Genomic DNA, 27,506 nt, shown 5'->3' on the forward strand with positions numbered 1-27,506 from the left:
CAGAACAAGCGGGGACACCCCGACCGGCAGCGAGAGCGGAGTTCAAGCAACGACACGACGGAAATAATAAGAGCGCCGCAGTGTGCGATGTGATCCTTCTCAGATATCTTGGGGGCTTTTCGGTGTGGGCGCGACTACGCCCGCCTCGCGCTGTCGCTGCAATCATCGTCCACCTCCCCTCTTTCCGCCGTCAGTTAAAACGGTCACTTGGTCAGTTGTGGTAAAGAGGCTTGTGCGGCGGCTGTGCCAAGCGGGCCCGGCTTAGCGCAGCTTCCAGCGACCGCATCGTCAGCCCCGCCTTCTCCACCTTCTTCTGAGTCTTGGACGTCTTCGTGGCGATCTCGAAGAGCAGCTCGTTGTCGTGGAAGCACTGCCGCATCTCCTCAATGAGAGCGATGTTGACCCTGTGAAGGCGCAGCACCAGCCCCTGAATGCGCTTCAACTTCGCGTCAACGATCACGTCCCTCTGCGCATCCTTCGCGACAAGCTGCTCCTCGAGAAAGCGGATGCGACTGCGAAGCTCGTTCACGCTCTCGCCAGAACCGGCGCCGTCGCTGCCTCTGCGGTTCGCCATCACAGCAACGTTTGCGAGAGACCGCACAGCCTCCATCACCTGGGTATCGCGCACGGTAGCCGCTGGATCTTTGATCTGCAGTGGCTTTCCCTGTGTCGCCTGCGCTGCAGCGCTCAGCAGACGCCAGAGGTGCGAGTTGATGAGGCTGCCGCGGTCCTTGGCCTCGTCCAGCTCATCTTCGAGAGTATTGTTGCTCTCGGTTAGACGGGTCAAGCGCTGCGTCAGCTCCGCCTTCTCGCGGTCCGCCTTCTCCTTTAGCTGGCTATAGGAGTGCTGCAGGTTTTGATGCGCGACGTGCAACGCCGTAAGCTCGGATAGGTAGTCGTCACCGCGGTGCTTCTCCAGCAGCCGCGTCTGACTTTGCTGAAGCTGCGAGCGTAGCAGCTTCACCTCCTGCTGCAGCGCCCCGTGCTCTTCCTCGACAGCGCACATGAGCTCCTCGGCTTCGCTCTTACACCGAGCAAGCGCCTTGATCTTGTCCGCCTGGGCCTTGTTCTCCCCCTCCAGCTCCTGACAAAGACCGTCTAGCTCGTTGAGGGATGCCTGCGTTGCCTCCAGAGCTGCCTCGCGCTCCTTCAAGAGCTGCTGAGTGGAATCTAGGGACTGCCGCAAAGAGACAAGCTCGGCAAGGGCGCCAGTGCTGGGCAACACCTTGCCCCCACCATCACGGCCGCCAGCCTCGCCCGCGAGCTCGGCCCGGGTTTTGAGATCGCGAACCTCTTCCCGCAGTGCATCATTCTGTGCGGTGAGCTGCGCAATGATCATGGATTGCTGTTGCTGCTGGTTCATCAGCAGAGATGGGCCAGAGGCGGCGGGCGTGTGCTCGCTCAGTGACAAATTCGTCTGCCCGATATGGGACAGCTGCGCCTCGTACTTCCGTATCTTCAGCTGCTTACTCCACAGGTAAAGCGTCTGGGCGATGAGGAGCTTCCGCGTGTGCCGCAGTGCCGCCTCGAGCTCTCGCATGCGCGTGTGCGCGTTGGCCACCTCGTTCACACATACCTTGTTCTTGATGCGCTTGGCGCGAGAGGCGAATTGCAGGGTGCTGCGCGACTCGTCGGCGCTCTCGATGGCGGGGGTGATACAGCACAGCACGACCGTGAACGAGTTACCTCCGATGGCGGTCTTCAGCAAATGGGTGAGCCGCGAATCCCGGTAGGGGATGAAGGATGCAACACCGCCGGTGTGCGGATGACTTGCCTCGCTTGCCAGGCGGTCGATGACGGTGGCCAGGGTTGTGAGAGATTTGTTGATGTGGCCACCCTCGATCATACGCAGTCCCGTCGCACCCGTCTTCGCCACCCGCTCCGAGCCCGCCAGGTCGACCATGTTCAGCGTTGAGATGACCTTCTTCTTGTGCTTCGCAGCCTTCGCCCTTGCGGTTGTTCCGGCACAGCGTGCCGCTCTACGGCCCGCGTGGCTCGTGCCGCTCAGACCCGTCTGCGTGGACGAGGCGCGTCCGTCATCCCCGTCGTCTTCCTCTTGCGTAGAGAGGTCCTCATCCTCGTCTTCTTCCCCGTCAGCCTCGGAGAGAGCGTCCTCGATGTAGTGCGAGCGCTCCACCGAGACGCGTATCACACAATGGGAGCGGCTGGAGTGCTCGTTCATCGCCGTCGCAGCCGACACCCGCGACGCCGCGTGGGCGTAGATGATGCTGATGCATTCCTGCTCCGACACGACCTGCATGCGAAGGGCGTTGTGCACGTACACGCCGTACGCATTCTCGCGAATGCTGAGCACCGGCGGCGATGCCGAGAGAGGCGCTGTGGTCGATGGCGACGACGCAGACGCCCATCCGCGAGCAGAGGTGGCGGATGGTGCACCGTTGGCACCGCCCCCACCGGCGTCACCGCCTCGGAGTAGGTCGCGCAGCTGCTCGTTGTAGATCTCCAGCACAGAGACAAACACTTCCGTGTGCATGTAGGGCTTCTGTTGCTGCTCCGCACCGAGCGCCTCAAAGAGGTCGTGGACGGCAAGGCGGATAAGCCCAGGCGAACGGTTCGCGGTGTCGCCGAACATGGTGTACGACTTGCCGCTCCCAGTCTGGCCGTAGGCGAACACAGTACCGTTATACCCTTGCGCCACTCGCGCCACGATGTTGCCACGCACATTCCGCTCGTACACCTCTGCCGTCGTCGCGGCGATATCGTAGACACGGTCAAAAGTAAAGGCGCAATCCGGCTGGGCGATCTCCGTGAGGGATGTCGCGTCGACATGCCAGGCAGTCCTCGACTCGCGAATCTCTCCACGGATGGGGCGGACACGGACGGCCACCTCGATCGAGCTCGCCGTCTGCTTCGAAGTCATCACACAACCGATGCTGATAGAACAAAAAGAAAACGAAAGGTAAACCAAGGATGCGTGTCTGTGTCTCTGTGTGTGCGTGTGTGTGTTTGCGCGTGTATGTGTGTAAAGCAACGTGTCGTCGGAAGCCGCACCGGAACGAGCGAAGAGAAGAGAGGAGGAGAGGGAGGAGGGCGGTGCAGCGAGTCGACTCGGTCTTGTCGCCAAGCGCCCCTTCGCCTTCCCTTCCAGTGAAGTACCGCCCTCTCTCTACTCTCTACCCGCTTGTTTCTGGTATACACATAGATGGTGTCTATGCACTTCCGCGCAACCCTTGAACGAGGTAGCCACGCGCCAGCTGCGTACCGCTTGTGGCGAGTGTGATCGCCTCTCTAAAAGATGTGTTACACGACGGCTTGCCGCTTCCTTGTTCTCTTTTTCTTCTTGTGTATGAGTCTAATCGAATGGGAGGGAGGGGGGCACGTGCGCTGCGCTCTCAACGGTTGCGTTCCATCACAGCCATGCACACCCCGCTCCTCGGATACGTGAAGGCACACACAAACACACGGAGAGGCGAGAAGGGGCGACAGAGAAACCAGTGTTACCTTTCCTTGTGCCTTCCTGTTTGAAGAGTATGCAGCTGCGCATTAGGGGCTCTCGTGAAGGGGCCGAGTTGACAGAGCTGCGGTGTCCAGCCGGGCTTGGCAAGACCCGAAGCAGGCGAGGAAAGATGAAGGGGAATGTCACAGGCTGCTGCTATGACGGCAGGGGGGAGAGTGCGAAAGCAGGAGGAATGAGAAAACAAAATCGGAAGTAAAAGCAGAAAGGAGTCGCTGGCAGTCTCTCGCACAGACTTGCTACGCCGTCACACACACACACACACACACACGAACACAACGCTTATCGCACTCCCTCTCGACGCTCTTCCATGCCGTCTCTACGTGGCACGGGCTCGACTTCGCTACACCCACAGAGGCACATGCAGGCCTGCTGGCGTGCACACCACATCATGCTGGACGGGAGGGAATACGCATAAACCGAAAATAGACGGCAAGAGGAAGGCTGGCAAGAGAGACCAAGCGAGGCGGCTGCCCTTGCTTGTACCCCCGCCACCACACGCCGCCCGTGCTGCCTTGTCCCGCCCCAGACCACAATCGGTGTCGAGTAAAATGATCGCCCCTTCGTCCTTTGCGGCTCTCGGGCGGTTGTCTTTGTCGTTTCTTTGTTGCTGTTCATGGTGAGAACGCACCAATCAAAACAGAAGCGTGCCTCGGGGGCGAGGCTGGAGGGGATCGGGGGAGAGGGAGGGGGGGAGGGGCAAGGAAGGTCGGAAGGTGCACGGCTGCCTTTTTCCTCTCTATCTCGTACACACACAACACGCCAATACGAATAATGATTTTAAAAACGCAGAAAAGACAACAAACGGCTCGCTGTGATGTCAAGACGTTTGCGGGAAGGAGGAGGGGGGCGGAAGCGGTGGCACGTGAAACCGACCGCCACTGTGCAGAAAACCGCCACAAGCCCAAGAGAGAACAAGATCGTCGCAGGAGAGCGGCCGAGAGGGCGATGTGGGGAGGGGGGCATGCGATGTGCTGTATGTGTGTCTGTGTGCATTTGCTATGACACTGTCTTCTCCTCGACCTGCACACCCTCCCCTCCCACCAGCACACACTGCCCTTCCGGTTCTGTCCGCTTTTCGATTTACACTTGGCCTCCCCTCACTCCCTCTGCTGCATGTCGCGCTCCGCTGCTCTGCCACTGACATCGTTTGTTTTGTGCTGTTTCCTGGTGGCGGTTCGACAGAGAGTGTCGTTGCTTCGGCGTCACACGCAGCATCATCCACACATACAAGCGCACGCAAGCATTCATACATATGCGCAGCCACTTCTCCTCTCCTTTCATCGCCGCAGAGTATCCGCCCTACGACGCTTAGTTGTACACCATGTACTTGGCAGTGGCGCTGAACTTGTGCTGGCCTTTCACTACCTTGTTCACCGAGTCTAAGAAATCCTTCTCGGTGATTGTCTTGCGGCGGGCGCGGATGGCGAACATGCCAGCCTCCGTGCAAACCGACCGCAGATCAGCGCCGGTGGTGTTTGGGCACAGCCTGGCAATCAACTCGAACCGCACATCCTTTTCGCACGAAAGAGATCGCGAGTGGATGCGCAGGATGTTCGTGCGGCCCTCCAAGTCCGGCAGGCCAATCTCCAGCTTGCGATCCATGCGCCCCGGCCGGGTCAGGGCGGGGTCTAGCGTGTCGGGCCGGTTCGTCGCCATGATTACCTTGATGTTGCCGCGTGAGTCGAAGCCGTCCATCTGATTCACCATCTCCAGCATGGTGCGCTGAATCTCGTCATCGCCGTCGCCGCTGCCGCGGCTGCCGCCGACGGCGTCGACCTCGTCGAAGAAGATAATGCACGCCTTCTTTGTGCGCGCCAGCTGGAAGATCTCCCGAATCATGCGCGCGCCTTCGCCAATGTACCGCTGCACTAGCTCAGAGCCGATCACACGAATGAACGTGGCATCCGTGCGGTTTGCCACGGCCTTGGCCAGCAGCGTCTTGCCGGTGCCGGGAGGGCCATAGAGCAGCACGCCCTTTGGGGGATCAATGCCAAGCTGCGTGTACTTCTCCGGGTGCGTTATGGGCAGCTCCACCACCTCACGAATGCGTTCAATCTGCTCCTTGACACCGCCGACGTCGGCGTAGGTCACGTCGGGCTTGTCCTCTACCTGCATCATCGACACGGATCGGTCGATGCGCGGCGGCAGTGGGATCTCGATCTGGATCTTACTGTATCCCATGACAATGCCAACACGCATGGACTCCTCAATATCTTCTGGTGCAACACGCTCGCCGATAGTGACAACGTACTTGGCGTGCTCGCGGATGCTGATCACATATCGGGCATCGTCTTGGCCCTTGTTGAGGATGCGCTCGCAGCGGCCAACGTGCAGTGGATTTTCGCGCTCTAGCACCTTCTGGTCACTGTTCAGGTCCCACTGCACAGCAGGCGCGAGACCCATCTCACTTTCCTTCATGCCGCCCATCTTGTTCAGCTCCTCCACGTGCGACTTCACAAACTCCTCGAGTTCCTTGATGCTTGCGTGGTAGGGGCCGGAGCCGTATAGGTTCAGCAGCGCGATGTCATCCTTGTCTAGCGGGATGATCTCCTTCTCCTCCTTGTCGTCCTCCTTCACGCGGACCGTGTTCTTGGTCTGGCACGCGCCCTTCTCGTTTGACATGGCGCCGGTTTTGGCTGTCTAGGAGAGCGATGGGTGTCACTTGAAGGGAGGAGAGTGCGGTGGGGACGAAGCAGGTGGGCGCTATGTGTATGCGATGGGGTGTCCGCAGCACCCTCTGTACTTTTGCCTCTGCGTCTGGGTCTCTGTCTCTCCGCCTAGCTCACCCACGTCCCAGTGATCCCGAGGATGTTCGTTTTCCTTCGTTCCTTCTTCCACTGAATCTGTGTTTTGCTCTTGAGCGAGTCTGCTGCTGCTGCGGCGGCGGCGGCACTCCTCCTTCGATCAAGTAGTAGATGAAGGAGGGAGAGCAGAGGTGAGAGCAGAGATAGAAATTGGCGCAGACGTCCCCCAGATGACGCGTAAAACAACTGCAAGGCACACAACTATGAACAGTACTCACCAACCAAGGCGCACCCATACACGGGCAGAGCAGCAGGCAGTCGCACAAACCGCAGACACACACACACACACGCACACGCAGAGAGGAGAGAGACGAGAGGCGGATAGGGAGAGCGAGCGCAACGGGCAGGGTGATGGGGTGGCAGATAGAGCGCGCCGTGCTGCGAAGCGTTTTCCGAAGATGGGGAGCTAGCAGAGAAATCCCTTGTCACGGCAGCGCCAAAAAGCCAAGTCTGCGCACAGGGGCATACAAGAACAACAACAAAAACGAGTGGTCAGCGAGTCGGTGGTACGATGCTTGCGTTGTCAGCTCCTGAATACGCACTGCTGCTGTCCGACAAGGGGTACGAGTTAGGAGGGTCCATGGAGATGTCCACCCCGCATGCATCAGTGAGCTTGTCAGTGTATTTGACCGGGTCGTTAACAGCAACCAGAGCGACGTTTAACAGAAACACCAAAGCCACGACGCCAAAACGCGTACGAGATCGTCAACCGAGAAGGCAAATGTGTAAGAGAAAAGGGTGGCGGTAGTGCCTGCTGGCGCGCATGATACAAAAACATCTAGTGACTGCGCGCAGCTGTCACTCATCGCATGCCGCCACCCTCCCACACACTCACACTTCTCCACCTCTCGGCCTCCTTCAGCATCGAGTCTGCAACTCAGAGAAGCTGCAGCCTGTCCGTCTCGCCTCGCTGACAAACACTCAATGCTACAGAGATGAAGCACCAGAAGGCGGAGTACAGGTGCAGCGCGCATAAGGGGCCTTCGGGGAGGGAGCGGGGGTAACGGCATCTTCTCGCCTGTCCGTATGTACGGGTGTGGGTGTTGGTTTGTCTTCTCCGTAAGGAGTGTGGGTGACCTGCGCACGCCAAGGCAAGCAGGGTAAGCACCTCACACGGCTTGGCATTTCTTATCCGCCCCTGCCCGGTGCCCCGCATTTCGACAAGCACGCGTCGCACATCCGACGGGCCTGTGAGTCTGTGGGGGACGGGGGACGGGGGACGGATAGGAAAAGCGTGCGGCGCCGCCCTGCAACCACGCAGCCCCCCTGAGCATCCCCTCTTTTCGATGTGTTTTCGCTCTACTTCGTGCAGCCTCCCCCCCCCCTCCTCCTCCATTGTGTAGGTGTATTCGTGCGTACTCGTCTCCCTCTCGCTTGCTCTGGGCAAACTGTTTGGGGTAAGCGACTCTGCACATGGGCACGCCAACAGAAACAAACAAAAACCAAAGGGAGGGCGGGGCCAACCAAAAAAATGCAACACGCACACGCGCACACACACAAAATGGGAAGTGCACTCGCGACGTCCTCATCCGTCCGCATGAACGCAGAGAGCCACGCAGGTGAAAAACAAGAGGGAGGGAGGTGCCGAGACGACCGCCCACGCCAAACGATAGGCATCAACACAGCCCACGGCAACGCACGCTCACGAACATAGCGCATCAGAGGGAAACAGGGATGCGTCATAAAACATCCAAGTTCGTATCATCCGACGGACGCACAAGCGTCCACCGACGCCGAGAGCAACTTAGACGAGAGCCGATGAAGGAGTGGTGGTCACAAAGCCAGCATGGGAAGGGGGAGGGGGAGGTCAGGTGGCGCATTCTGTAGTTCACCGCGCACCGCCTCTTCCTTTCGATTCGTTTTTGTGGGGGTGCTATGCATGTTCCGTTCTTCACCCACGCCGGGTCGGCCGCTCTTTGCCCCGCTCGCTCATCCTCTGCGACAGCGACGCAAACCTCTACTTCACGCGCGCTCGACTCTTGCCCGTGTCTTTCTGCCGGCCCCATCCGGGCAGCGAGCCCGAGAGCAGCAGCAGCAGGTGGGGGGTGATGACCGATACGTAATGCATACACTGAAACCTGCAGCACAGAGACAGAAAGGGAAGGACAGACGGGCACAGACCGGCAGAAGGAAGGTAGGGGGTGTAGGACTAGATGAACAAGCGACCACCTTTTTACACCCTTCCTCACGAAGTGCTCTTGGGCACGAACTTGGGCTTGCCGGTGTTCCACGGTACATAGCCGTGCTTGATCATGTGTCGCACCCGCCCGCCAACCTGCGTCGCAAACAGCATGAGGAAGTAAAGCACAAGAATCGGCCAGAAGACGGGGATGTCGAGAAAGGAAAACATGGTCAGGAAGAGGCACACGAACAGCACCGTAAACATCTGCTTCCATACCACGAACTCCTGCACCTTAGGCATAAACGGGCGGTACTCGTCGCCGTCCATGTGTGTCGTTGGCAACGGCGTGCCCTCGCTCTCATCCGGGTCCGACAGCGGAGTGATTAGCAGCAGGAGCAGGTAGAGCAGGTGAATGCACAGGCCATAGGTGATTACGTAGAAGCCACCGAAGGTGACCACGCGGGCCACGTACAGGATCGCTAAAAAGGCGAAGAAGCACCATCGCAGACCACGGTGCGGCACGGACGCGTCGAGGTAGCGTTTGTAGGTGACGCGCGCCTTGCGCAAAAAGGGGTTACCGGCACTCGGCCCAAGGAGGTCGTTGGATGGCGGCATCGCGGTAGCGATAAACCCAAGGTAGCGGATTAACAATACTACAGCACACGCGAGCAGCAGAACGAATCCACTCACCACGTGAACGCACAACAGGAATCAGACGGAAAAGCGCCACGGATGCGCCCGCAGTGAAGAAGCAGCGGCGGGGGCGAGGAAAAAGCGATCCCACGCCACACACAGAGGACGCGAGCAGCGTGAGAAGACACGTGCGAGAGAGTGCAATGGGGGCGTATGTCCCTGCGTGACCCCCTCCGTGTCCGAGGCGGAGAGGAAGGCCGAAAAGAGAAGCGCTTCGCTACGTGCAGGCTTCGGTAAAGGACTCCCAACAAAAAGCTCACCGCACCAGTCTCTACCGTGTCAACACCGGCAGAAGTGGGAGAGGAGAGGTGGGGTGGTGATGATGAGGCGGTTGCGTGCGTGTATGAGGCCTTCTTCTTTTCTTCCTCTCGGGTGTGTAGTTCCCTTCTCTGTGTTCCGAAAACAGTTGTGATTCGATAGGCTCCTCTGCAAGTGAGCAAGAGACTGAGAGAGAATGATGGGGATAGGGGTAGCACGTGAGGGCCGGTGGTGGAGGCCGGCAACAAGAAACGGGGAAAAGAGCGGCGGTACACATGAACGGAGAGGAATGACGAGAACTACAAGAGCGGCACGCACCGTCAGCACATACGCGCACACACCGTCCATCTCTCTCTCTCTGCTCTCCCCCATAGAAGTTCCGAGATGTCGCCGTTCGTTTCGCACCATCCGACTGGCTCGATGTCTCGTCTCCGACCACTGCAGCAACAAGCATGTGTGTAGTCCTCTTCGGTGTTGTTACGCTTCTTCTGTCTGCTTACACGTTACACGAGAAAATGAACCATGCGCTACACTGCATACCTCCCCGAAAGCTGGCGGTTGTAATGTGAGGTAGGTGCGATGCCGCGAACACCTGCTGCGTACTGAAACGGTGAAAAGGATGCGCCCTCCGTTCTTTTCGTGTCTTGCTCATCTCCCACGGGCCCATCCTGCCGCACGCCTTCCGTCACTCGAGCGTCACTCGATGGACCTGCGTTGTCTGCGTATCATACTTGTGATCCCCCTTCCCCTTGCCGCTGGCGTCCAGCGCCTCGACCCACCCCGCACGCGCGTCTGCGTGGGCGTCGCAGAAGGGCAAGTACGGCTTGATATCCAGCACCGGCGTGCCGTGCAGCAAGTCGTGATCGGCTATGTGAATGTCCAGGCCATGCACGGCGACGAGGCGCACACAGGAGAGGCCAATAAAGTTGGGCCGGTGCGGGCTGCGCGTAGCAAAGACGCCGCGCCATTCCTCATCACGAGGGGGTATTATCATCGTCTTGAAGCCGGCAGCCCTATCGAACCCCTGCCGCCGCCGAAAAGAGGAGAGCGCCCACGCCGACAGCGCCTCGCCGTCACTGTCGTGGCAAGCATCGACGTGTCCATCCGCCGTCGGCGATGCTTTTTCTGTAGTAGCAGGCACAGAGTCCGGCACCGCCGACGCAGGTCCTGCGGTAGCAGACGCACTGGCTTCCCTTGCCTCGCGAAACTTGCGCACCGACTCCTGCCCCTCCCCGGAAGCCATCGGGGCGGCGAATGAGAACTGANAGAGCACCCAGATGAACTCGAAGCCCGCCAAGTCCCGCGCGGCGTTCTCAAGCCCAGTGCGGAGGCGAATAAGCCCGGTCTGTGGCTCGAACGTCCCGGTGTTCGGCTGGCGCGGCGCTTCAATATGGGCCCGCATCAGGCTGTGCACAATGCCCACGGCGCACACCTCGTATGGCTGCAGCTTCTCCGGGCTGAGAGAGATGCGCGCGAGCCGGTTTGCCTGCAGGACGGCTTGAGTGAAGGCGTCCGCATAGAGAGTTACGTCGTGCTTGTTGCGTTGCAGACGACTCTCCAGGCAGACGTCCAGCTCCTCCGTTGTGCGTAGCTTGTCAAAGAAGTACACAACCTTCCCATTGGCCGTGACCACATCTGATTGAGGCTCCGGCGGCGCTGGGGCGGCACCGCAGCTGGCGGACAGGGTGCCGCTATCCACTCCAAGCCCCAACGGCGATGAATGGCCGTGGACACTCGGCACCTCGTTTCCTGTCGGGGTCGACGACGCCGGTTTGCACTCCTTCTTGTGCATCTTGAAAAGCCGCGCCTCTTCGCGCCTCCGCCGCTCCCGATGCTTCCGCTGCTCCTCGGCGAGATTTGCCGCGAGCACGGCCGCGGGAGGTGGTACGATCAAGCGGGCTCGTACGCGGTTTGCTGCCTCGTCGCAGTCAACGACCTCAGCCGGCCAGTACGGCAGCTTCGCAGGACGCACCCAGACCAAATCGCCGACAAGGAAGTAGTTGGCACGCACGCGGTAGCGCTTCTTTGAGACGCCATCGCGGACAACTCGCTCGGCAGCGGGAGCTGTAGCACCTGCTACGGTATCAGCCGGGGTCGCTAAGGTTGTGGGAGAGACGCTGGTTAAGGCTGTCTGTAGGGACGGCGACAACGGAGTGGCGCTCATGGTGCAACCTGAGCGCAGGTAGCACACAAGAACAGGGCCGCTTGCGGCGGGAGGAGGGGAGAGGAGCTGGCGAAGCCGGGCCGAAGCCTGTCTTTCGTCGCACACCGACGTGTATTGCTACCGCCTCAGTGTTTGCGATGGCGGACTTCGGCAAGATGAGCACTATACCGCGACAAGACCGAGAGCGTTCTGTAGACCCATCGCCAAGAGAGCGACGAAGGCGTTTAGAAGCGCGCACGAGAGCACGTGTGTGCAGCATGGGCGACGATGAGGAGAGGTGGAGGAGAGGAGGAGGGGGGGAGGCGGGCGAATACGTGAGAACGCCGCAAGCGCATCGAGTAGCACGCGTAAACACAAAAGGCACGCTGGTGCGCTGCCGCCGATGGTCGCGTGCTGTTGTCGCGAAGACATGCTGCCTCAATGCCTCAGCTTCACGAGGACGAAGGGAGAAGAGTGATGTGGATAGCGGCGCAAACAGAACGGAATGCTGAGAGCGAGAGCGACGAAGTCAGAGGGTACTGTGTTAACGGGGTTGTAGCAGCGCTGAGGCCGCCTCCACATCCATACGAGAGGCAGCTCCATGCACCACCTCCACCTTATCTGCCTCGCTCCTAGCTGTGCTGCCTCTGCAGTTGGCTGCGTCGTGGACGTGTTCAACGTGCTCGCCTTATGGCGCTTGTGTGAAGACCCGAATCGAAGACGCCACCACGTCGTCCAGTGGTGCGCACCAGTACGTGTGGCTCAGTTCCGAGCCGGCCTGCTGCGAGTGTGGTGGCGACGCGGACGGTGGTTCCTCCGGCTTATCTGTTCCTCTTGCGCCGTCTGGCACGGCACCTGCACGGCTTTCGCACCTCGCCGTTCGACCGTGCAGAGAAGCCTTGCTACACGCGGCGCGCCCGCACCTGCTTCGCCGGCACTCCAGCTCCCACGCACGGCGCTCCTTCTCCGTCCTCAGCGAGCGTGCAACGTGGACCTCGTTGAACACCTTCACCTCCTTAAACGGCGCGAACTTGAGGCGCTCCGTAAAAAGCGCGATGCTGCCGGTGTTCGTAGCAAGGATTTTTGCCACGAAGCGGGTCCCACCGCAGACGGCGACGGCATACTGCATGATCATACGGACGGCAGCCTCAGCCAACCCGCGACGCCGGAAGGCTGTGTCGGCCACCATCACCTCAACCTCGAACGTACGCGAGGGTGCCAAGGCGGAAACCGGAGTAAGCGGCGGGCTGCCGTCCGACGGTATCGCAGCAGACGTGGGGGATCGGCGGTGCTGTTGCTGTTCGCAGGAGCTCGGCCAGCCAAACGCTGCAACCCCGTCACTGGCCTCGTCGCCGCCATCGTCATCCTCTTCCAGCAAAAAGAGATTGCAATCACCGATCATGACGTACGGCTGCGCCAGCGCACGGCGCTGCACCTCCTCAGCTCTCGCACAGGCTCCTTGCGGCTGCGACACAGCTGAAGATGCGTCGCTGCTGAAGAGCTCTTTCACCTGCGAAGGAGCGTACCGCTTCAAGAGCGGAAACGCACAGCCGAATGTGCTCGTTCTCTCTCGCGGGGAATGCAACTCCGACACGGTGCGCGTGTGATCTGCGGTGGTGACGATACTGCCCGGGTACGACACAGCAGGGGCTGGGAGGCAAAAAGACGCGAGAGAGGCAATCGGCGACGACGACGCGGTCGCAAACACCTCTTCGAGTGGCGGCACCATCCCACACAAGCGCACGAGCCCAGCATGGGTGCCTTCATCTTTTTGCCGCCGCTGCCGCTCCTCTGCACCCCTAGAAAGACGGTCCCCTCCGACGGCAGAGGCGTGGTCATGATGAGCTGTAGCCGGCGCTAGCAGGATGAACGTCATCTTGTCTGTGGATTGCAGCCACGACAACTGGTTCTCGCGCTCCTCCTCCAGGGACAAGGGCTCGCTCTCAGTGGCCGCGAGCAGCTCCGGGTCGCACATCCATTCATGGTAGCGTGGCACAAACGGCGCCAGGTACGGCACCAAGACCAGATCCTCACTGATCAGGTAGACGTGCTCGTTGATCATTGGTAACGAAACACGGTGTTCTTGAAGTAGACAGCGGGAACGCGAGAGATCAGCGGAGAGAAGGGAGGCAGAGAGTCGTAGGAGAGGCGAGCGCTCGCCTGGCTGCATGGCAACGGCTACACCACAACCGACAGAGGTGAAGCGCGTCGCCAGTTGAAACAGTCATAGAGGGGTAAAAGCGTTTCTCCCTTCTGCGTTCCTTTACGTGCCCGTCCACCACGAACAAGTCAACGCACACACGCATGCACAACCACAGCTCATCTGCATCTGCTGCACGCCACGGCTATGCCAAGCAGCAGGGCCGGCCAGCACCGCCTGGCGCCGCTCAGCCCACCGCAATGCCGCTGCGTACAGCGCAGGCTAGGCCCCGGGACCACGCTCAGCACCACCGCAGCGCAGCAAAGGCAGAAAGGCAGTAGGTGGATGCGCGCATTCGTTGAATCGTCGGCATGATCCGCAGTGAGCTGGTCCAAGCGTCATCATGACCGTTGGTGTCACCGGCACAGCGCCAGCCCACACCTGTCCGCTGGCACCAAGAGTCCACAGCCGTGCTCATGGGCAGGCTGCAGGCTACTTGGCCTGCCCACAAAGAGTGGGCGCTGGGCCCTGACACCGCGGTGAAGTGTGCCCGGCAGACACCAGGGAGGTGGGAGAACGAAAGATGTGAGGAAATAAAATACGAGAGCAAGCGCTAGAGCACGGCAAATTGGCAAGAGCAGCAGCGAAACCAGCTCAACGCGCGCTAGCCGGTGAAAAGCATCTTCCGTCAATCATACTCAGAGGAGGCGCCGGTAGGAAGACATTGGCTGGCACTCCCCTTCCTCTCCGCTCCGTCACGCCCACCTTTTCTATCCACGACGGTACCTCGCAAACTTTCTCTCGTTTTCCTCTGCTAGTTTTGCCCATTTACCTTGCATGATTCCCTGCCCGCCTCTCCTTTCCACTCTGTTGTGTCGGCACCGACCCCACACCACATCCGCCAGCCCCGGTGAGCATATCAACGTCGATGAAGCGGACGAGAAACAGACACACAGACACACTTACACGCGCGCCGCACATGCTTGTTTTTTTTTAATTCTTCATTCCCGTCCTTTTCCCGCTTGTGCTCCGGGCCCGCCATGGGCCCGAGAACGCCCCCTCCCCACCCACACACCCACACAGACACGCACACGCACCCATATCGGAAGGAGAAGGAGCAGGAGCAGGGTGATGCGAAGCGATGAGCAAGGCATCCCCGCACGACTCAGAGCGGCCCAAAACAAAAAAAAAATCGAAGCATACCAAGCAAGTCCGGGGAGACATGCCACGCAAAGTAAATATAACGACGCCACGCACACGAGCAACGATGCAAGACGACGAATCAAGCCCAGGCGTACAGAAAACCTCCTTGTCGTCACAGAAACCACGAAAAAACGAAGACGCCAGCAGCAACAACACCCGTCCCACTCGCCGTGTTGCCTACGCACCGGCACACGCACACACACACACACGCACAAGGCACACACAGAGAAAAGGAGAAGGAGGGAGGAGAGGAGAGACAGTGATATGCAGATGCGATGAAGCCGTCGAGTAAGCAAGCAGGGGGGGGGTGGCAAGATATATATATACACACACGCAAACCGTCGGGATGTATGAGGAGATGACTAGAATGCGGCGTGAAACGGTTCCTCTTCCCCATACACACACACGCAAAACGGCACACATTAGCTGCACAAAAACGCAACAACGGAGGCAGTGATCTGGGAGAGGGGTGTGTGTGAGGGGGGAGGGGAGGGGATGGGAAGAGGGGGACGGGTGAATAGACAGAATTGGGGATGGGGATACCCGGAGGCACAAAAACAATATGATTGGCTATCCAAGAAACACAGAGAGAAAGAGAGCAGCAGCAGCAGCAGCAGCAAGACGCACTATTCTCAGGGTCAGCATCGATTGATAAAGCAAAGAGAGGGGAGGATGGAGGGAGCGGAGATGGTGTAAGTGGGAAAACCAGGCACATACACGCATACACACAGGCACGCAGACCGCAGCGATAGGGGAGCCGTCCCACCACCCTCTCCTTCTCGGTGTGTGCGTGTGCCCATCCCGCTAATAGTGCGGTGTGAGCACGAGGCGGGAGATGGAGGCGAGGAGACGTACCACACGCAAAACGAAAACAACAAGAAGCACAGAGCACAGAGAAGAGTAGGCGCGAGGAAAATGTAAGTGAGCTGGAGAAGGAAGCGAGAGAGAAGAGGGGAGAGGAAAGGTGGGAGGGGCTACAACAAGCTAAAGCACAACTGTATGTTTGCCTTTTTTCGAAGAGAAGACACAGGAGCGCGTCACGGAGGGGTGGAGGCGGGGGATGGAAAAGAGCCGGGGCGGGATAGGGCCAGGACGACAGAAAGAGGGACATGGCAGAGGGGAGAAGAGGCATAACGGGGTGCACACACACACACACATAAAGAAAAGAGCACGAAAACAATAAAAGAACGGAAAAGAAATGAGAAGCACAACCAGGGAACGAACCACACACAACACACATGCATGCACAAGACACGTACATGCTGACACACCGCACCTGTCGCAGTGCGGGAGGGAGACTACACGTCCCCCTCATCCACCTCCGCGTCATCGCTATCATCATCCATGGAAAAGCTCTGCTCAAGGCTTTCCTCCACCAAGGCGCGTATCTTCTCGTCGTAGGCGCTACGGTTCTCCGTCAGGAGCCGCGCCGCCGCCCCGTTGGCGGCAGAGAGTGGGTTTGGGTCTGACAGAAGGGACTGAATCGATATCAGCAGCGCCTCTAGGTTAAGCGATGATTGCCAACTGCTCTTCAGTGTGTCCATACAGATGTTGCCGTCAACGTATACATTGGGATGAAAGACATCCTTGGTGCGGAAGCGGACCTTCGGCGGCGAGAACGGATAGTCGTCGCCGAAGATTAGGTCCAGCTTGAAGAGGCCGCCCTCCCACGGTGTGTCGCAGGGGCCCGAGATGACGGCGTGCCAGTGGAAGAAGTCACCATCCACAGGCAGCGCGGTGATGTTGGAGCTGGTGCCCTCGGCCATGTTCTTTTGGAACGTGCGGTAATCCTGCATGAGGCGGCGCTGGGCCGTCGTGTGGTCTCTCAGCCGCTGACCGCCGCCCATCTTCTCCGCGCCGGCGCTATTGCGGCTCTGCCGAGCAGCCAGGGCCTCGGCGGAGGGCGGCTGAAACCCAGCCCGGTCCGTCGGCGTCGTCGCCTCGCCTACAGCCTGCTGGGGTTGATCCGTCACTTGCTCGTCCGTGGCGGCGGGGGGCGCCGGGGCGTGGACAGGTGGAGGCTGCGGCGCATCCTCACCGTCGCCGGTGGCAATCCGAGTCGGGAGACGAGCTGCCTGCATGGCCAGCTCGTGCAGGAAACAGGAGGAAAGACGGCGCTCACACCAATAAAGAGACGGTAAAAAAAAAAACGAAAAGGAGTTCAAAAGGAAACAATAAAATATGAGCTGAGGAGAGACACGGAAGCGCGCTCACGCGCACGCCAGTCGAGAGAGAGAGAGAGAGACGGTGATTCCGGCGGCCCCTTCACAATGGAGAGACACGCACCCCTGACACGCCGACGCTCGTAGAGGAGAGATGAGGATAGACGTTGCAAGTGCAACACACGGCGTAATCTTCCCAGTGGATCCGATGCGTGTTGTGGGTTTGCGTGCTTGAGTCACGCAATAAGGTGAGAAAACACGTCGAGAGTTGGCTGTTCTTTTCGTGCGTGTGTGTGTGTGTGTGTGTGTGTGTGCATGTCGACAAGCGATGGAGGAAAAGATGCAGCACCGCATCGCCAGAAAAGGACGACATAATAACCAGACGACGGCGATGCCATACATCGTGAAGGAGTGCGGGTACGCGAACGCGTGTATGCATGCGTGTTCGGTGTAACCAGCGAGCGTGCGAGAGCATGCGTGAGAAAGCGGCGAGGAGCAGGCAATTTGGGAAGGGCAAGTGAAGGAGGAGGTGAGAATGAGTAGCGGAGTGGAGAACTCGCAAGCGCATGCACCGACGCAGCGGCGTATTTCTCCTGCTGTGCCATCGAACGTAGAGCCCCCGGCGTAGTGGACCGGCTCTGGGAGCTGGCTTTGAGCGCCGTCCCCGGCATCCATCCACCCAGTGGAGCCAGCGTTGCTCACACACACACAGAGAAAAGTAAAGTTGGCGATTGTGTTTTGCGGTCCGATCGCAAGGCATTCATGTGCGCTCGAAGTGCAGCGACTTTCATGGAGGAGGAGGGAAGAAGGCATGAGCCACATGTGCCCTCTAGCACACATCACGCCCCACCCACGGCAGTTTGGGCAGCCATCTCACACACTAAGCATCGTGGCTCCTCCTCCTCGTTAATGGCTGTTCTTTTCCCCCGCTCTCGCTCCCGAATGCGAAAAGGAAAAACACTTTGGGGAAGGGGAGGAGGAGGGGGGGGGGCTTATCACACAGCTCATAACGATGGAGCATGTGCGAATAGAGTCACCTGCAAGTACACAGCAAACCAAAGGTACGAGCCGCGTCTCCCACCACATGAGGTCTAGCCGCCATCATGTTACCCCACATGGCCGCAAGGCACACACACATACATCCACACAGACGCACCGACAGCTCAGGAGACGCATATTCCACGATAAGAACGTGACGGAGAGACAAAGACTGAAAAAAGGGGGGAGGGGAAGGGGAGGGAAAGAGAGAGAGCGTCAAGTGAATGCAGCCGGGGGGCGGGTAGGGAATGTGCAAACTCAGCGAAGCAAAAAAAAAAGCAAGCAAACCACGCGCGGAATGCATGAAGTGTGAAAAGTGCTCGACAGACATGGTGGGAGAAAAGGGAAGCGAGCGAATGCGTCTGTCTCTTGCACGCATCCGTGGACTCGTGCACCTAAGTATGCCAGCATGCGTGTGCACGTGTGTGCGTGAGCAAGAATGTCAAGACGCCACTTTTATGGAAAGGTTGAGTTTAGGCACAGAGAGGGGCACATATACACGTGCGCATGCGCATGCACATGCATACAATCCTCTTGGCTACATGAGTGGTGCGCTTCCACGGCCGGCATGTCATCACGCACAGAACAGGAACAAAGAAATGGATCAGCGCCATATCACAGCCCTCTTGTCCTCACAAGCAACACACAAAACGACAAACAAGCGCGACAACTGCACCCCTCCCCCTCCCCCGTCTCTGTGAGTGAGCGCACGCATGTGTGGCCGTGTTCCCTTCTCTTCTGCATTCTGTTTCGTCTGTCTTCCTCGTCTTCCCCCCCCCCCACACACACACACACACCCTCGTTTGACTGGTAATACGCACTGGTGTTGTGCAGCCTGCGACCTCTGCCCGCTCTCTTCCCCTGCTGTTTCCTTCTCTCCGTCCTGGGACGAAGTGGCGCTTCGCAGTGATCGGTGCACCACGGGGGAGGGGGGAGAGGGACAGACGAAAAACAAAGGGGCGAGAGAGAAAGTGCGCGTGTGAATGTGCGTTCATGCATAGTAGTTGAGGTTCGTCTTCTTGCGCGCCTGCACCGCGGCCACGCCCTCAACGAAGTCCTCGTGTGCCACATACGTGCGATCGTGGCGCAGGGCCAGCATGCCAGCCTCGACGCACACAGCCTTGAGCTGCGCGCCGTTCATGTCATCTGTGCATCGTGCAAGCTCCTTGAAATTCACGTCCTTGTCGAGATTCATGCGGCGCGAGTGGATCTCCAAAATGCTGGCGCGCGCCTCCTCGTCCGGCATTGGGAACTCCACCTTGCGGTCTAGGCGGCCACTGCGCAGCAGCGCCGGGTCAAGCACGTCAATGCGATTGGTAGCGGCGATCACCTTCACATCGTCGCTGCTGCCAAAGCCATCCAGCTGGGAGAGTAGCTCTAGCATGGTGCGCTGCACCTCGCGGCTGCCGTGCTTGCCCTCGTCCGAGCGCTTCGAGCCGACGGCGTCGAGCTCGTCGATAAAAATAATGGAAGGCGCTTTCTTCTTCGCAAGAGCAAACGCGTCGCGCACAATGCGGGCACCGTCGCCGATGAACATCTGCACCAGCTGCGGCCCGGCAAGGCGCAGGATACATGCGTCCGTCGCTGCCGCACAGGCACGCGCCAGCATCGTCTTTCCCGTACCGGGCGACCCGTACAGCAGTACCCCCTTTGGGGGCTGGATGCCAATCTTCTCGAACTGCTCCTTGTGCGTGATGGGCATCACGACAGCTTCAATCAGCTCGTTGATTTGCTTATCCAGTCCACCGACATCTGTGTACTTCTCCTTCGGCTTTTCGTCGATCTCCATCGCCTTGACACGGCTGTCGTAGTCCGGCGGCAGCGTGTCGAGCACTAGGAATGTGTCCTTGTTCACGCCTACAAGATCCTCCGGCGACAGCCGCTCCGCGTCAACGAGGCCGGCGACCGGCAGGAACACGGTGTACCGATTCGTCGTCTTTACCACGGCGCTTTTCTGCTTCCGCTCCGGCTTCTTGCGGCCGACGGCCAGCTCCTCTGCCTCGTCCTCGTCGTCGCTCAAGTCAAGCACTTCGGCAATGCTCGCGACGAGGTAAGGCAGGCGGTTGTTCTCCTTGACACGCTTTTTGCCCATCTCCACGTCCCGCTTGAGGGAGATCAACTCCTGCTTCGAGCGGTTCTCGAAGCTACGGAGTGTCTGCGTCTCCTGGTGCAGGTTGCGCGCGCGTGTGCGCAGCTGGTCGTTCGTGAGGGTGTCAAGCTCATTCAGCTCCGCCTCGGTGATGTTCTGCAGCTTGCGCTTGTCGGCGGCCTCTTCCTGCGCTTGCGCGTAGGCGCGCGCCTCCGCTACCTCCTTCGCGGACGGCATGACTTGTTCCTAAACGACAGAAATGCCGTGTAACGAGGCAAGTTGCTCGTGCAGCCGTGCACACACACACACACTCTTTTCCTCACGCGAATCTCGGACAAGTCCGTCGAGGGACTCGAGTCGTCTTCCGTGCTCACGTGTGCGAGGAGAGCGTGAGCAGATTGGGAACACAGAATGGGCCGAGAACCCAGCACACTCGTCAGCGCAAACAAAAATGCGCAGCGCGGCAAGTAGCAGTGTGTGTATATAGGCGCCGCCGTGATGATACCTGCAAGGGGGAGGGGGAGGGGGGAGCCGATGCGTCGTCGAAATGAATAGATACAATGAGCGGAGTGTGTGGGGTGCACGTACTTGCTCCTTTTCCTTCTCTGCTTGCTCTGCGCTTGTCCTTCCCGTTTTCGAAAGAAAAATAAATCACAGCGAAGCGGGCCCGTTGTGCGCAGCGGCTGTGGTGGTGGTGCGTGGTGCGTGGTGCGTGTTGGTTGCTGTTGATTGCTGGTGGTGGTGTGCGTTTCAGGTAGGGGGACGGAGGGGAAGGAGAGCGAAACGTCGAGCGGCAACGCGTGGCGCCCAAAGACCCACACCGGAGGGAGAGGGGGGGGGAGTGTGAGCGAGGATTCGGGAAAGGAGAGGCCACCGCAGCCGCAGCAGCGAAGGCGCGCGAGTATGTCGGCAGATGTGAAGCGTGAAGGGAAGCAGGGAAAGGGGGAGCGGAGAGGAGACACGGCGCATTGTTTAGACAGCGTAAAGCAGACGGGTGAGAGAGAAAGAGCGAGAGGGGCACCCAATGCACGCAGCGCTTGCGGTCGCGGTGTTTGCAGCCGCTTCCTGGAAAACGAAAGGTGTTCGCCGAGGCACGAAACGCTGCACTGCGTGCTTTGATTGGCGGACCCTCGTGCGGTCGGCATACTCGGACATCTGCCCCGGATGGCCACCGACATAACCGACACATCGGAAGGCATGAAAAGCGCCATTAGAGACGACGGTGAAACGGTTTTGAAACGCCCGTAATCAGAAACGCAACGAACGACGCAACGCGAAAAGTGCGAGGGAGAAATGTGGCACGGCCACCACCACCGCACCCCGCCCCACCTTACAAAGCCCTGTGAAGAAGAACGCCGGAGGAGGAGGGGGGGAGATGGGCACACTGCACAGAGAAGAGGTGGTGCAGGAAAGAGAAGGGAACTCGGGTAAGAGGTGGTGTAAGCGCGCTCTGCCTCTATCCCCTCCTTTCCCGGACACGCATGGAGCGGCCGCCCATTTTTTCCTTGCCGTTTTCGTCGTCTCTTCGCCTGCGCATGCCGCTGTGCATCGCACCAGCAGAGTGCATACATGCGTACACATACAGACAAAGAAAAGGGGAATGGTGAGGTGAAAAGATGACGGTGCTTCGTCTGCGCGCCTGTACACGGACCACCCCCGGTATCGCGCAGGCCGTCCCCACTCACGCAGGCACAGAACACACGCACATAGATACGCCGACGTGGACAGCAGAAAAAGTCAGAGACACACAACGAAGAACCGACGGCTGTTGTTTGGTGCTTCTCTGCTCCCTATTCCTTGTCGCGAAAGCCAACAAGGAGCGCCGGAGACGAGGAGGAGGAGGGGATGAGCCGCACAGGTCGAAGTGAAAGGTGGGAGTGGGCCAACTACCGATAAGGGCAAACGACAAGGGGGTGCGCGCACATCGACATCAATGCACGCACACCTATGCTGTCCCGTTGAGGTGGCACGCACGCTTTAAAGTGGGGCGAGCGTACGCCCTCGCTCGCTTACATGGTCATGCACTTCGCGAGGATCGCGTGTCGCTGCGACCTTCGAGAGACGGGGAACGAGGACGGGTTTTCTGAGGTGGCGTGCCGGCCGAGTTGTGGCGTGCCCCGCCTTCCCCGGAGTTCGATGTTGCCGCCTTCGTCAGCACTGGCATAGTATTTTACGCAGGTGGCAGCGGCGAGCTCTTTCTGCCTGATCGACAGGCCAGGCCAGCGCGGTAGCCGAGAAGGAAGTAGTCCGCCCACGATAGCTGTATTCAGGATGAGAACCGCCGCAGACGCTAGCGTCCTGTATGCAAAATGAGCCGGGTTGTGTCGCGAAGAGCAGCGTTCCCTTCACCGCTCTACCGGAGATGCGTGCCGGCGCCAGTGCGACGACTTACGCCTATCCCGAGGTGGCTGCACTTCCTCGGCGCTTACAATGGAGGCTGGTTCTGAGCGGCGGCGGCTGTTGTCTACAGAGCCGACCTCGCGCGGGTCTTCGATAATAGGGGGCCCAGATGCAGCCTGCCCCAAGTTCGCGGGGGACGACTGAGTCTCCGCGGAGAGGTTCGCGCGTGCTTCCAAAGTCACAAATCCGCCAGTACCCCCTCCGTTGGAGCTGCTTACGTCCGTGCCTACCGTAAGCAGCTCATAGTCGTCCTTTAAGGTGGCAAGCGTGCTGCCTTGAGCGCCTGCCATCTCCCTCCACGCGAGAGCCGTAGATGCAGCGGAGGTGCTGGCCGCCGCTGCAGAGGAAGACGCGGATGAGGAAGGAATCAAGATGTGGGGACCCATCCGGCCACCGTTCCGTTGCTGCCGCTGTTGGCCTGGCCACTGAAACGACGGAATCGTAGGATGGTTCTGGCGACTGCCACCGCTGATGCTGCTCAGACGGCGTTGATCGGCGTCCGTCATGTGCCCTTCCGCGCCAGCCGGGCTTGACATGTTCGGCAGCGGGGACACCAGCACGGCATCACTCGCGTTGTCCTCGTCGCCCAGGGAACCAGTGATAATTAGGTTGGTATGGAAGCTGTTGAAGTACTCGCCGGGGCGGCTCAAGGTGTGGGAAGGCGCCGCACGCGGGCCGGCCGCTGTGGTGGCAACAGAAGGCTCGCCGCTCACACTCGACGGTGGCGCGGCCGCCGCAGGGGTGCTGCTACCAGCCACTTTGCCCGTCGTGACGGCCAGCATGCTGTACGTCGGGGGAGACAGAAGCGAAGCGGTCGGCGGCGACTGTGGGCGACCAAATTCAGTCGTCACAGCCGCCATCGTCGCTAGCAGATGCGGCGGGGTGCTCGGCACCGGTTCACACTGCGGCGCAGCCAGAGTGGCGCCGCTGGATGGTGTCTTGTCACCGTTGACGGGGGCAAACGGGCCGGTTTCCTCGACAAACGTCACGGCCGTGTGCGGGCTCTCGCCGCGGCGGGGTCTGACCTTGTCGGTCCATCTACGCGTCGGTTTCGTAGAAGAAGCCTTCATGGAGATGGGCAGCGCAGCCTTCTTGCTGGTCGTGTGCGAGGACACGCTGTCGGTGACCTTCACCGATTTGTTCGCTGCAACCGCGCCGCCGTCGCCGCCTGGCGCACCGAACGCTGCGACAGACTCGAGGTACGCTCTAAGAGGACTTTCAATGGCCCACGCCAGGAGGCCGTAATCGTCCCAGTCTATCACGACAGCGTTGTGTCCAGCACGGTCGCCGCCGCCGGCATCAGCGGTGCAGTTCGTTACAGAATCCGTGGCACCGAAGCCAGTGCCGCCAGGCGCCTCGAGGGAAGAAGCCGTCGAATCTGTGCAGCGGCGATCAGATACAGCTTGTGCCTGATTGCTCGCAGTTGCACCCGCAACCGGCGCGGTGGCGGCCCCGTGTCCGCGTGGTGTGATGCGACTTCGAAAGTTGAACCGTTTGGTGTTCGGCTTCGCACTTGAATGGGGCGTCGGTACCGAAGATGGTGCACTGGAGAGCTGCTTCGCCTTTATCCATACCATGCTCGGGTAGAGGCCGCCTTCGTTGTCACGGGTGTCGCCCTCCCTGACGTCCCTCCCGAGCAAGATGTCAGGCCTCGGGTTGGCAGACCCGAGAAAGCGAGTGCCCTGTTCCTGTAGCCGTGAGTCCTTGCCGCCGTCCCGCGTATCACCCCGGCATTTTGCATCGCCGACGCCGCTGTTGCTCGCCGGCGTGCTCTTGGCCGTGGCCACCGACGGCATCATAGGACTCATATCTCTCCTGGGTAGGAGTACGTACTCCGCTAACGCTGCATGGTCGCCGCTGAGCTCTGTGCTCGTCTTCTCTGGTGGTGAAGAATTCCACGAAACCGGCAGCGTCGGCCTTCGCCGCGTATCTCGGTTGTTGTTGTTATTGCCGTTGTGAGTGGCGCCTTGATGTTGGTGCTGCAACTCCGTCGTGACTTTGCTTGCCTGAAACGCATCCATGGGGTGCATGGGAGGCGCGTCACTAGACACCAGCACAACCGCATTCGGCGAGCGTGACGCGGTCGGGTGGGTGTGCGTCTCGTACAGCGCCTCGTCCACCGTCGTGAAGAAGGAGCCCTGGTGGCGGTTGCTGAACGGGCCACGCTGCAGTCCACCGCCGCCGCTGGCTGTCGTAATTGTGTGGCTGCTCGAGTCTCGGTGCGTCCCTGCAGCAGCCGAGTTCGTCGCATCAGTCCTTCTTTCGCGGCTGCAGGACGCCGCCACGCGCGCGCCGCCGTTCGCAGCGCCAGCCGAGGCGCCGCTGAGCGTCATGGACGGCGCTGCCACATCATCCCGACGGGACGCAGATGCGCTGTCGTGGTGGAAGCCGGCCATGTCGTACGAGCCATCGTCCTCGTGGAAGAAGGTGTGAAAGATTGATGGAGCTGCCTCGGCAGCCGTCATAAGCCTGGTCCGCCCGACGACAGGGGTGGCGAGTAGCGAGGGGTTCTGTTGCGGCACCCTGACAAAGACGGACGGGCCGACCTCGATGCCGTAGGAGGGGGCCGATGGCTGCTGCGGACACCCTCCGCCGCCCAGCAGTCCCCCTACCTGTGTGGAGCCGTGGGAAAACGGCCCCATCGACGCCCTCTGCTGCTCGTAGTACGAGCTGCTGTCGGTGGAACCACCGCTCGTCCTGGTGCGGTCAGTGTCGCTGCTGCTGTTGCTGCTGCCCGTTGCCGCGCTGCTTGATTCGTCGTCGTCGCCGTCGCCGCCGCTGCAGCCGAGGTGATGCGTGGACGACACAAACAAGCTTCCGACCTCGAACGGGAAGCAACTGCGCCCCCGCACCGAAACAAACGACCCTATGCTCAGCTGCGGGGGCGAGTCACTGTGGTTCCCGTTGTGGCCGTCGACCGGCCAGCATTCGCGCGGGCCAACGTTGAGAGTCGTGTGCTGCTTCCTAGCCGCGTCGCAGCTGCACGGGGTGACGCTGTCACCCGTGTCACCACCGCCGTTCGCTTTCCGATTCACACAAGAACGGCGATTGCCTTCATTAGCGTTGCGGCTGTCGCTGACCCGCGCGGCCTCGTAACTGCAGGGGTAGTTACATCCAGCCGACGGTGGCGTCATCTGATGCGCAAAGAGCGGCGACGCGCCACGAGCCATCGGAGGCAGGTGCATTGCCGGACTGAGCGTTGGGGGGTTGTCAGCGATGCGCGCGGCAGGCGCGCGGGCTTCCGCCTCTACGCTCGACGGCGTTCGCATCAGGTTGATGTCGTCATCCTCGTCACTCCACTCCGGCGACTCGAGAATGGGAACTTCAGGAAGAACAAAATCGCTGCCGCGCCGGGGCCGCGGTTGCTGCACGGGTTGCGTCATGATGGAGCTTTTCCCTTTCCCTCGATGGAGCGCTGGGTGCACAGATGCAGCGGGGCCCTTCTGCTTTGTGTCCGGTTGAGCTCACCGACGCTCGCCCAGGCCCCCCCTCCTCCTCCCCGGCGTGGCACACTCGTACAACGGTGAAGGGCAACCGACGGCAGACCGAGAAAGAAGTAATCAGCACCACATCAATAGAGCTGACGTGGTGGAAAAGAACAGCGCACCGGTTGAAGGTGAGGGGCCGCAGCCGCTTGTGACAGAGAACCGACACACACACGCACACACACAAAGACGAATTCTGCGGAAGGCAACTGGGTGCGCAACAACAACGCCAACGACGGAAAGGGCGGAAGGGGACGAAGGAAGGCAAGGAGGAGGGCGAGCAACACAAAAGGGAGAGGAAGAGGGAGAGGGGGGCAAAGCAATACAGTGAATGAGGAAGGGAGAGGTCGAACCGTCGGTATCGTCGAGACAACCAAAATATATTATGCGTGCGTGTTTGTGTGTGTGTGTGTGTGTGTGTGTCGAGCATCAAATCGCAAACGCCAAGAAGACAAAAAAAAAATAGACGAAGAAACCGACCAACAACGCACCAGCACCGGCACCAGCAACGTTCCTCTTCGCGATCTCCTACTTGCCAAGAACGCACTTGTAACGTATCTATCACTTCAGTACGCGTGTACGTCGTTGCGCGTTGGTCGCACGTCCGAGTAGGGTTTTCGAGGAGGCCGAGCAGAAAAAAATCAAACACTGGAGAAGGAGCGTGTTTAGGTGCACGTTATGCGGGCGCAGAGGCGTCGGTGTCGCTACGCCAACAAACAAGACGAGAGGTGCTTCGCAAGAAACCTACAAAACAAAAACGAATGGCAAGTGTTCGACAGCGGAGACCAATGAAAGTGGAGGAAGTTCGTGAAGTGGTGTCGGGTGGATTCTCTGACGTGTGCACCAACTAGACGCTCTCCCTTCGCTCCTTTTGTGTTAGCCTGCTGTAGTGGTGGTAGTCGCTTTCTGCCTGCTCTCTGTTCTGGCTGCTGCTGCAGTAGTGGTGGTGGTTCTCGCTTGTTTGCGCTCCTTGCCGCGTGCAAAGAGTGAGAACGACCGCGTCCGCTGCGGCAAAGACAGCCACGGCCACAGCTGCGAACGAGCAACGGTAGTAGGCACACAAGGAGTCCAAGCTCGCCGAAAAAAAAAAAGGAATTCGCTTCCTGAAGCGGTGCGGGCGTGGTGTAGGCGTGCTGTTTCTTTCGCTGTGTCCTTCTCTTCGTGCACTCCCCCGTCTTTTCGTTGTTGTGCCTGCTCCGTAGTTAATCCAAGGCTCTGGAGACGTGCACGTATGTGTGCGTGCGCTTTTCGGTGTATAGCCGCCTGAAAGGTCCTCTTCTCACGCGTCTTTCCGTTTGCTGCGGTGATATGCTCGGTATCCCTATCCCAGCACCCTTCCTCTTTCGTGTGGACAGCTCCTCGGCCTCTTCGCATGGAAGAGGCTGCAGCGTTGGCTTGAATAGGATTAAGAGTCTGAAAGAAGTCAAGCCCGTGTAGCTCGCTCTCGCCCGCTATCTGTGAGTCTGTGTGTCTGTGTAGGACACGAAAAGC

General features: G+C 59.7%; 8 protein-coding genes across 8 annotated transcripts; all 8 read right to left on the reverse strand.

Moving 5' to 3' along the window:
• Positions 1–211: 211 nt before the first annotated feature.
• On the reverse strand, positions 212–2,881 carry LINJ_22_0430 (putative kinesin; the record flags this gene model as incomplete). The annotated part of the gene is made up of 1 exon (XM_001465537.1): positions 212–2,881. One exon carries the CDS (start codon positions 2,879–2,881, stop codon positions 212–214), a length of 2,670 nt encoding a protein of 889 aa, XP_001465574.1.
• A 1,905-nt stretch (positions 2,882–4,786) lies between these two features.
• On the reverse strand, positions 4,787–6,100 carry LINJ_22_0440 (putative proteasome regulatory ATPase subunit 1; the record flags this gene model as incomplete). The annotated part of the gene is made up of 1 exon (XM_001465538.1): positions 4,787–6,100. The coding sequence occupies one exon, from the start codon at positions 6,098–6,100 to the stop codon at positions 4,787–4,789; it is 1,314 nt and encodes a 437-aa protein (XP_001465575.1).
• Positions 6,101–8,467: 2,367 nt separating this feature from the next.
• On the reverse strand, positions 8,468–9,019 carry LINJ_22_0450 (rer1 family-like protein; the record flags this gene model as incomplete). Its single annotated transcript, XM_001465539.1, has 1 exon — positions 8,468–9,019. The coding sequence occupies one exon, from the start codon at positions 9,017–9,019 to the stop codon at positions 8,468–8,470; it is 552 nt and encodes a 183-aa protein (XP_001465576.1).
• A 1,021-nt stretch (positions 9,020–10,040) lies between these two features.
• On the reverse strand, positions 10,041–11,519 carry LINJ_22_0460 (conserved hypothetical protein; the record flags this gene model as incomplete). The annotated part of the gene is made up of 1 exon (XM_001465540.2): positions 10,041–11,519. One exon carries the CDS (start codon positions 11,517–11,519, stop codon positions 10,041–10,043), a length of 1,479 nt encoding a protein of 492 aa, XP_001465577.2.
• Positions 11,520–12,186: 667 nt separating this feature from the next.
• Positions 12,187–13,668, reverse strand: LINJ_22_0470 (conserved hypothetical protein; the record flags this gene model as incomplete). The annotated part of the gene is made up of 1 exon (XM_001465541.1): positions 12,187–13,668. The coding sequence occupies one exon, from the start codon at positions 13,666–13,668 to the stop codon at positions 12,187–12,189; it is 1,482 nt and encodes a 493-aa protein (XP_001465578.1).
• A 2,471-nt stretch (positions 13,669–16,139) lies between these two features.
• On the reverse strand, positions 16,140–16,922 carry LINJ_22_0480 (ubiquitin-conjugating enzyme-like protein; the record flags this gene model as incomplete). Its single annotated transcript, XM_001465542.1, has 1 exon — positions 16,140–16,922. The coding sequence occupies one exon, from the start codon at positions 16,920–16,922 to the stop codon at positions 16,140–16,142; it is 783 nt and encodes a 260-aa protein (XP_001465579.1).
• A 2,110-nt stretch (positions 16,923–19,032) lies between these two features.
• Positions 19,033–20,367, reverse strand: LINJ_22_0490 (putative proteasome regulatory ATPase subunit 5; the record flags this gene model as incomplete). The annotated part of the gene is made up of 1 exon (XM_001465543.1): positions 19,033–20,367. The coding sequence occupies one exon, from the start codon at positions 20,365–20,367 to the stop codon at positions 19,033–19,035; it is 1,335 nt and encodes a 444-aa protein (XP_001465580.1).
• Positions 20,368–22,475: 2,108 nt separating this feature from the next.
• LINJ_22_0500 (hypothetical protein, unknown function) lies at positions 22,476–25,913 on the reverse strand (the record flags this gene model as incomplete). The annotated part of the gene is made up of 1 exon (XM_001465544.1): positions 22,476–25,913. The coding sequence occupies one exon, from the start codon at positions 25,911–25,913 to the stop codon at positions 22,476–22,478; it is 3,438 nt and encodes a 1,145-aa protein (XP_001465581.1).
• Positions 25,914–27,506: the final 1,593 nt, after the last annotated feature.

Source organism: Leishmania infantum, chromosome 22 (assembly GCF_000002875.2).
Source record: "Leishmania infantum JPCM5 genome chromosome 22".
NCBI lineage: Eukaryota > Euglenozoa > Kinetoplastea > Trypanosomatida > Trypanosomatidae > Leishmania > Leishmania infantum.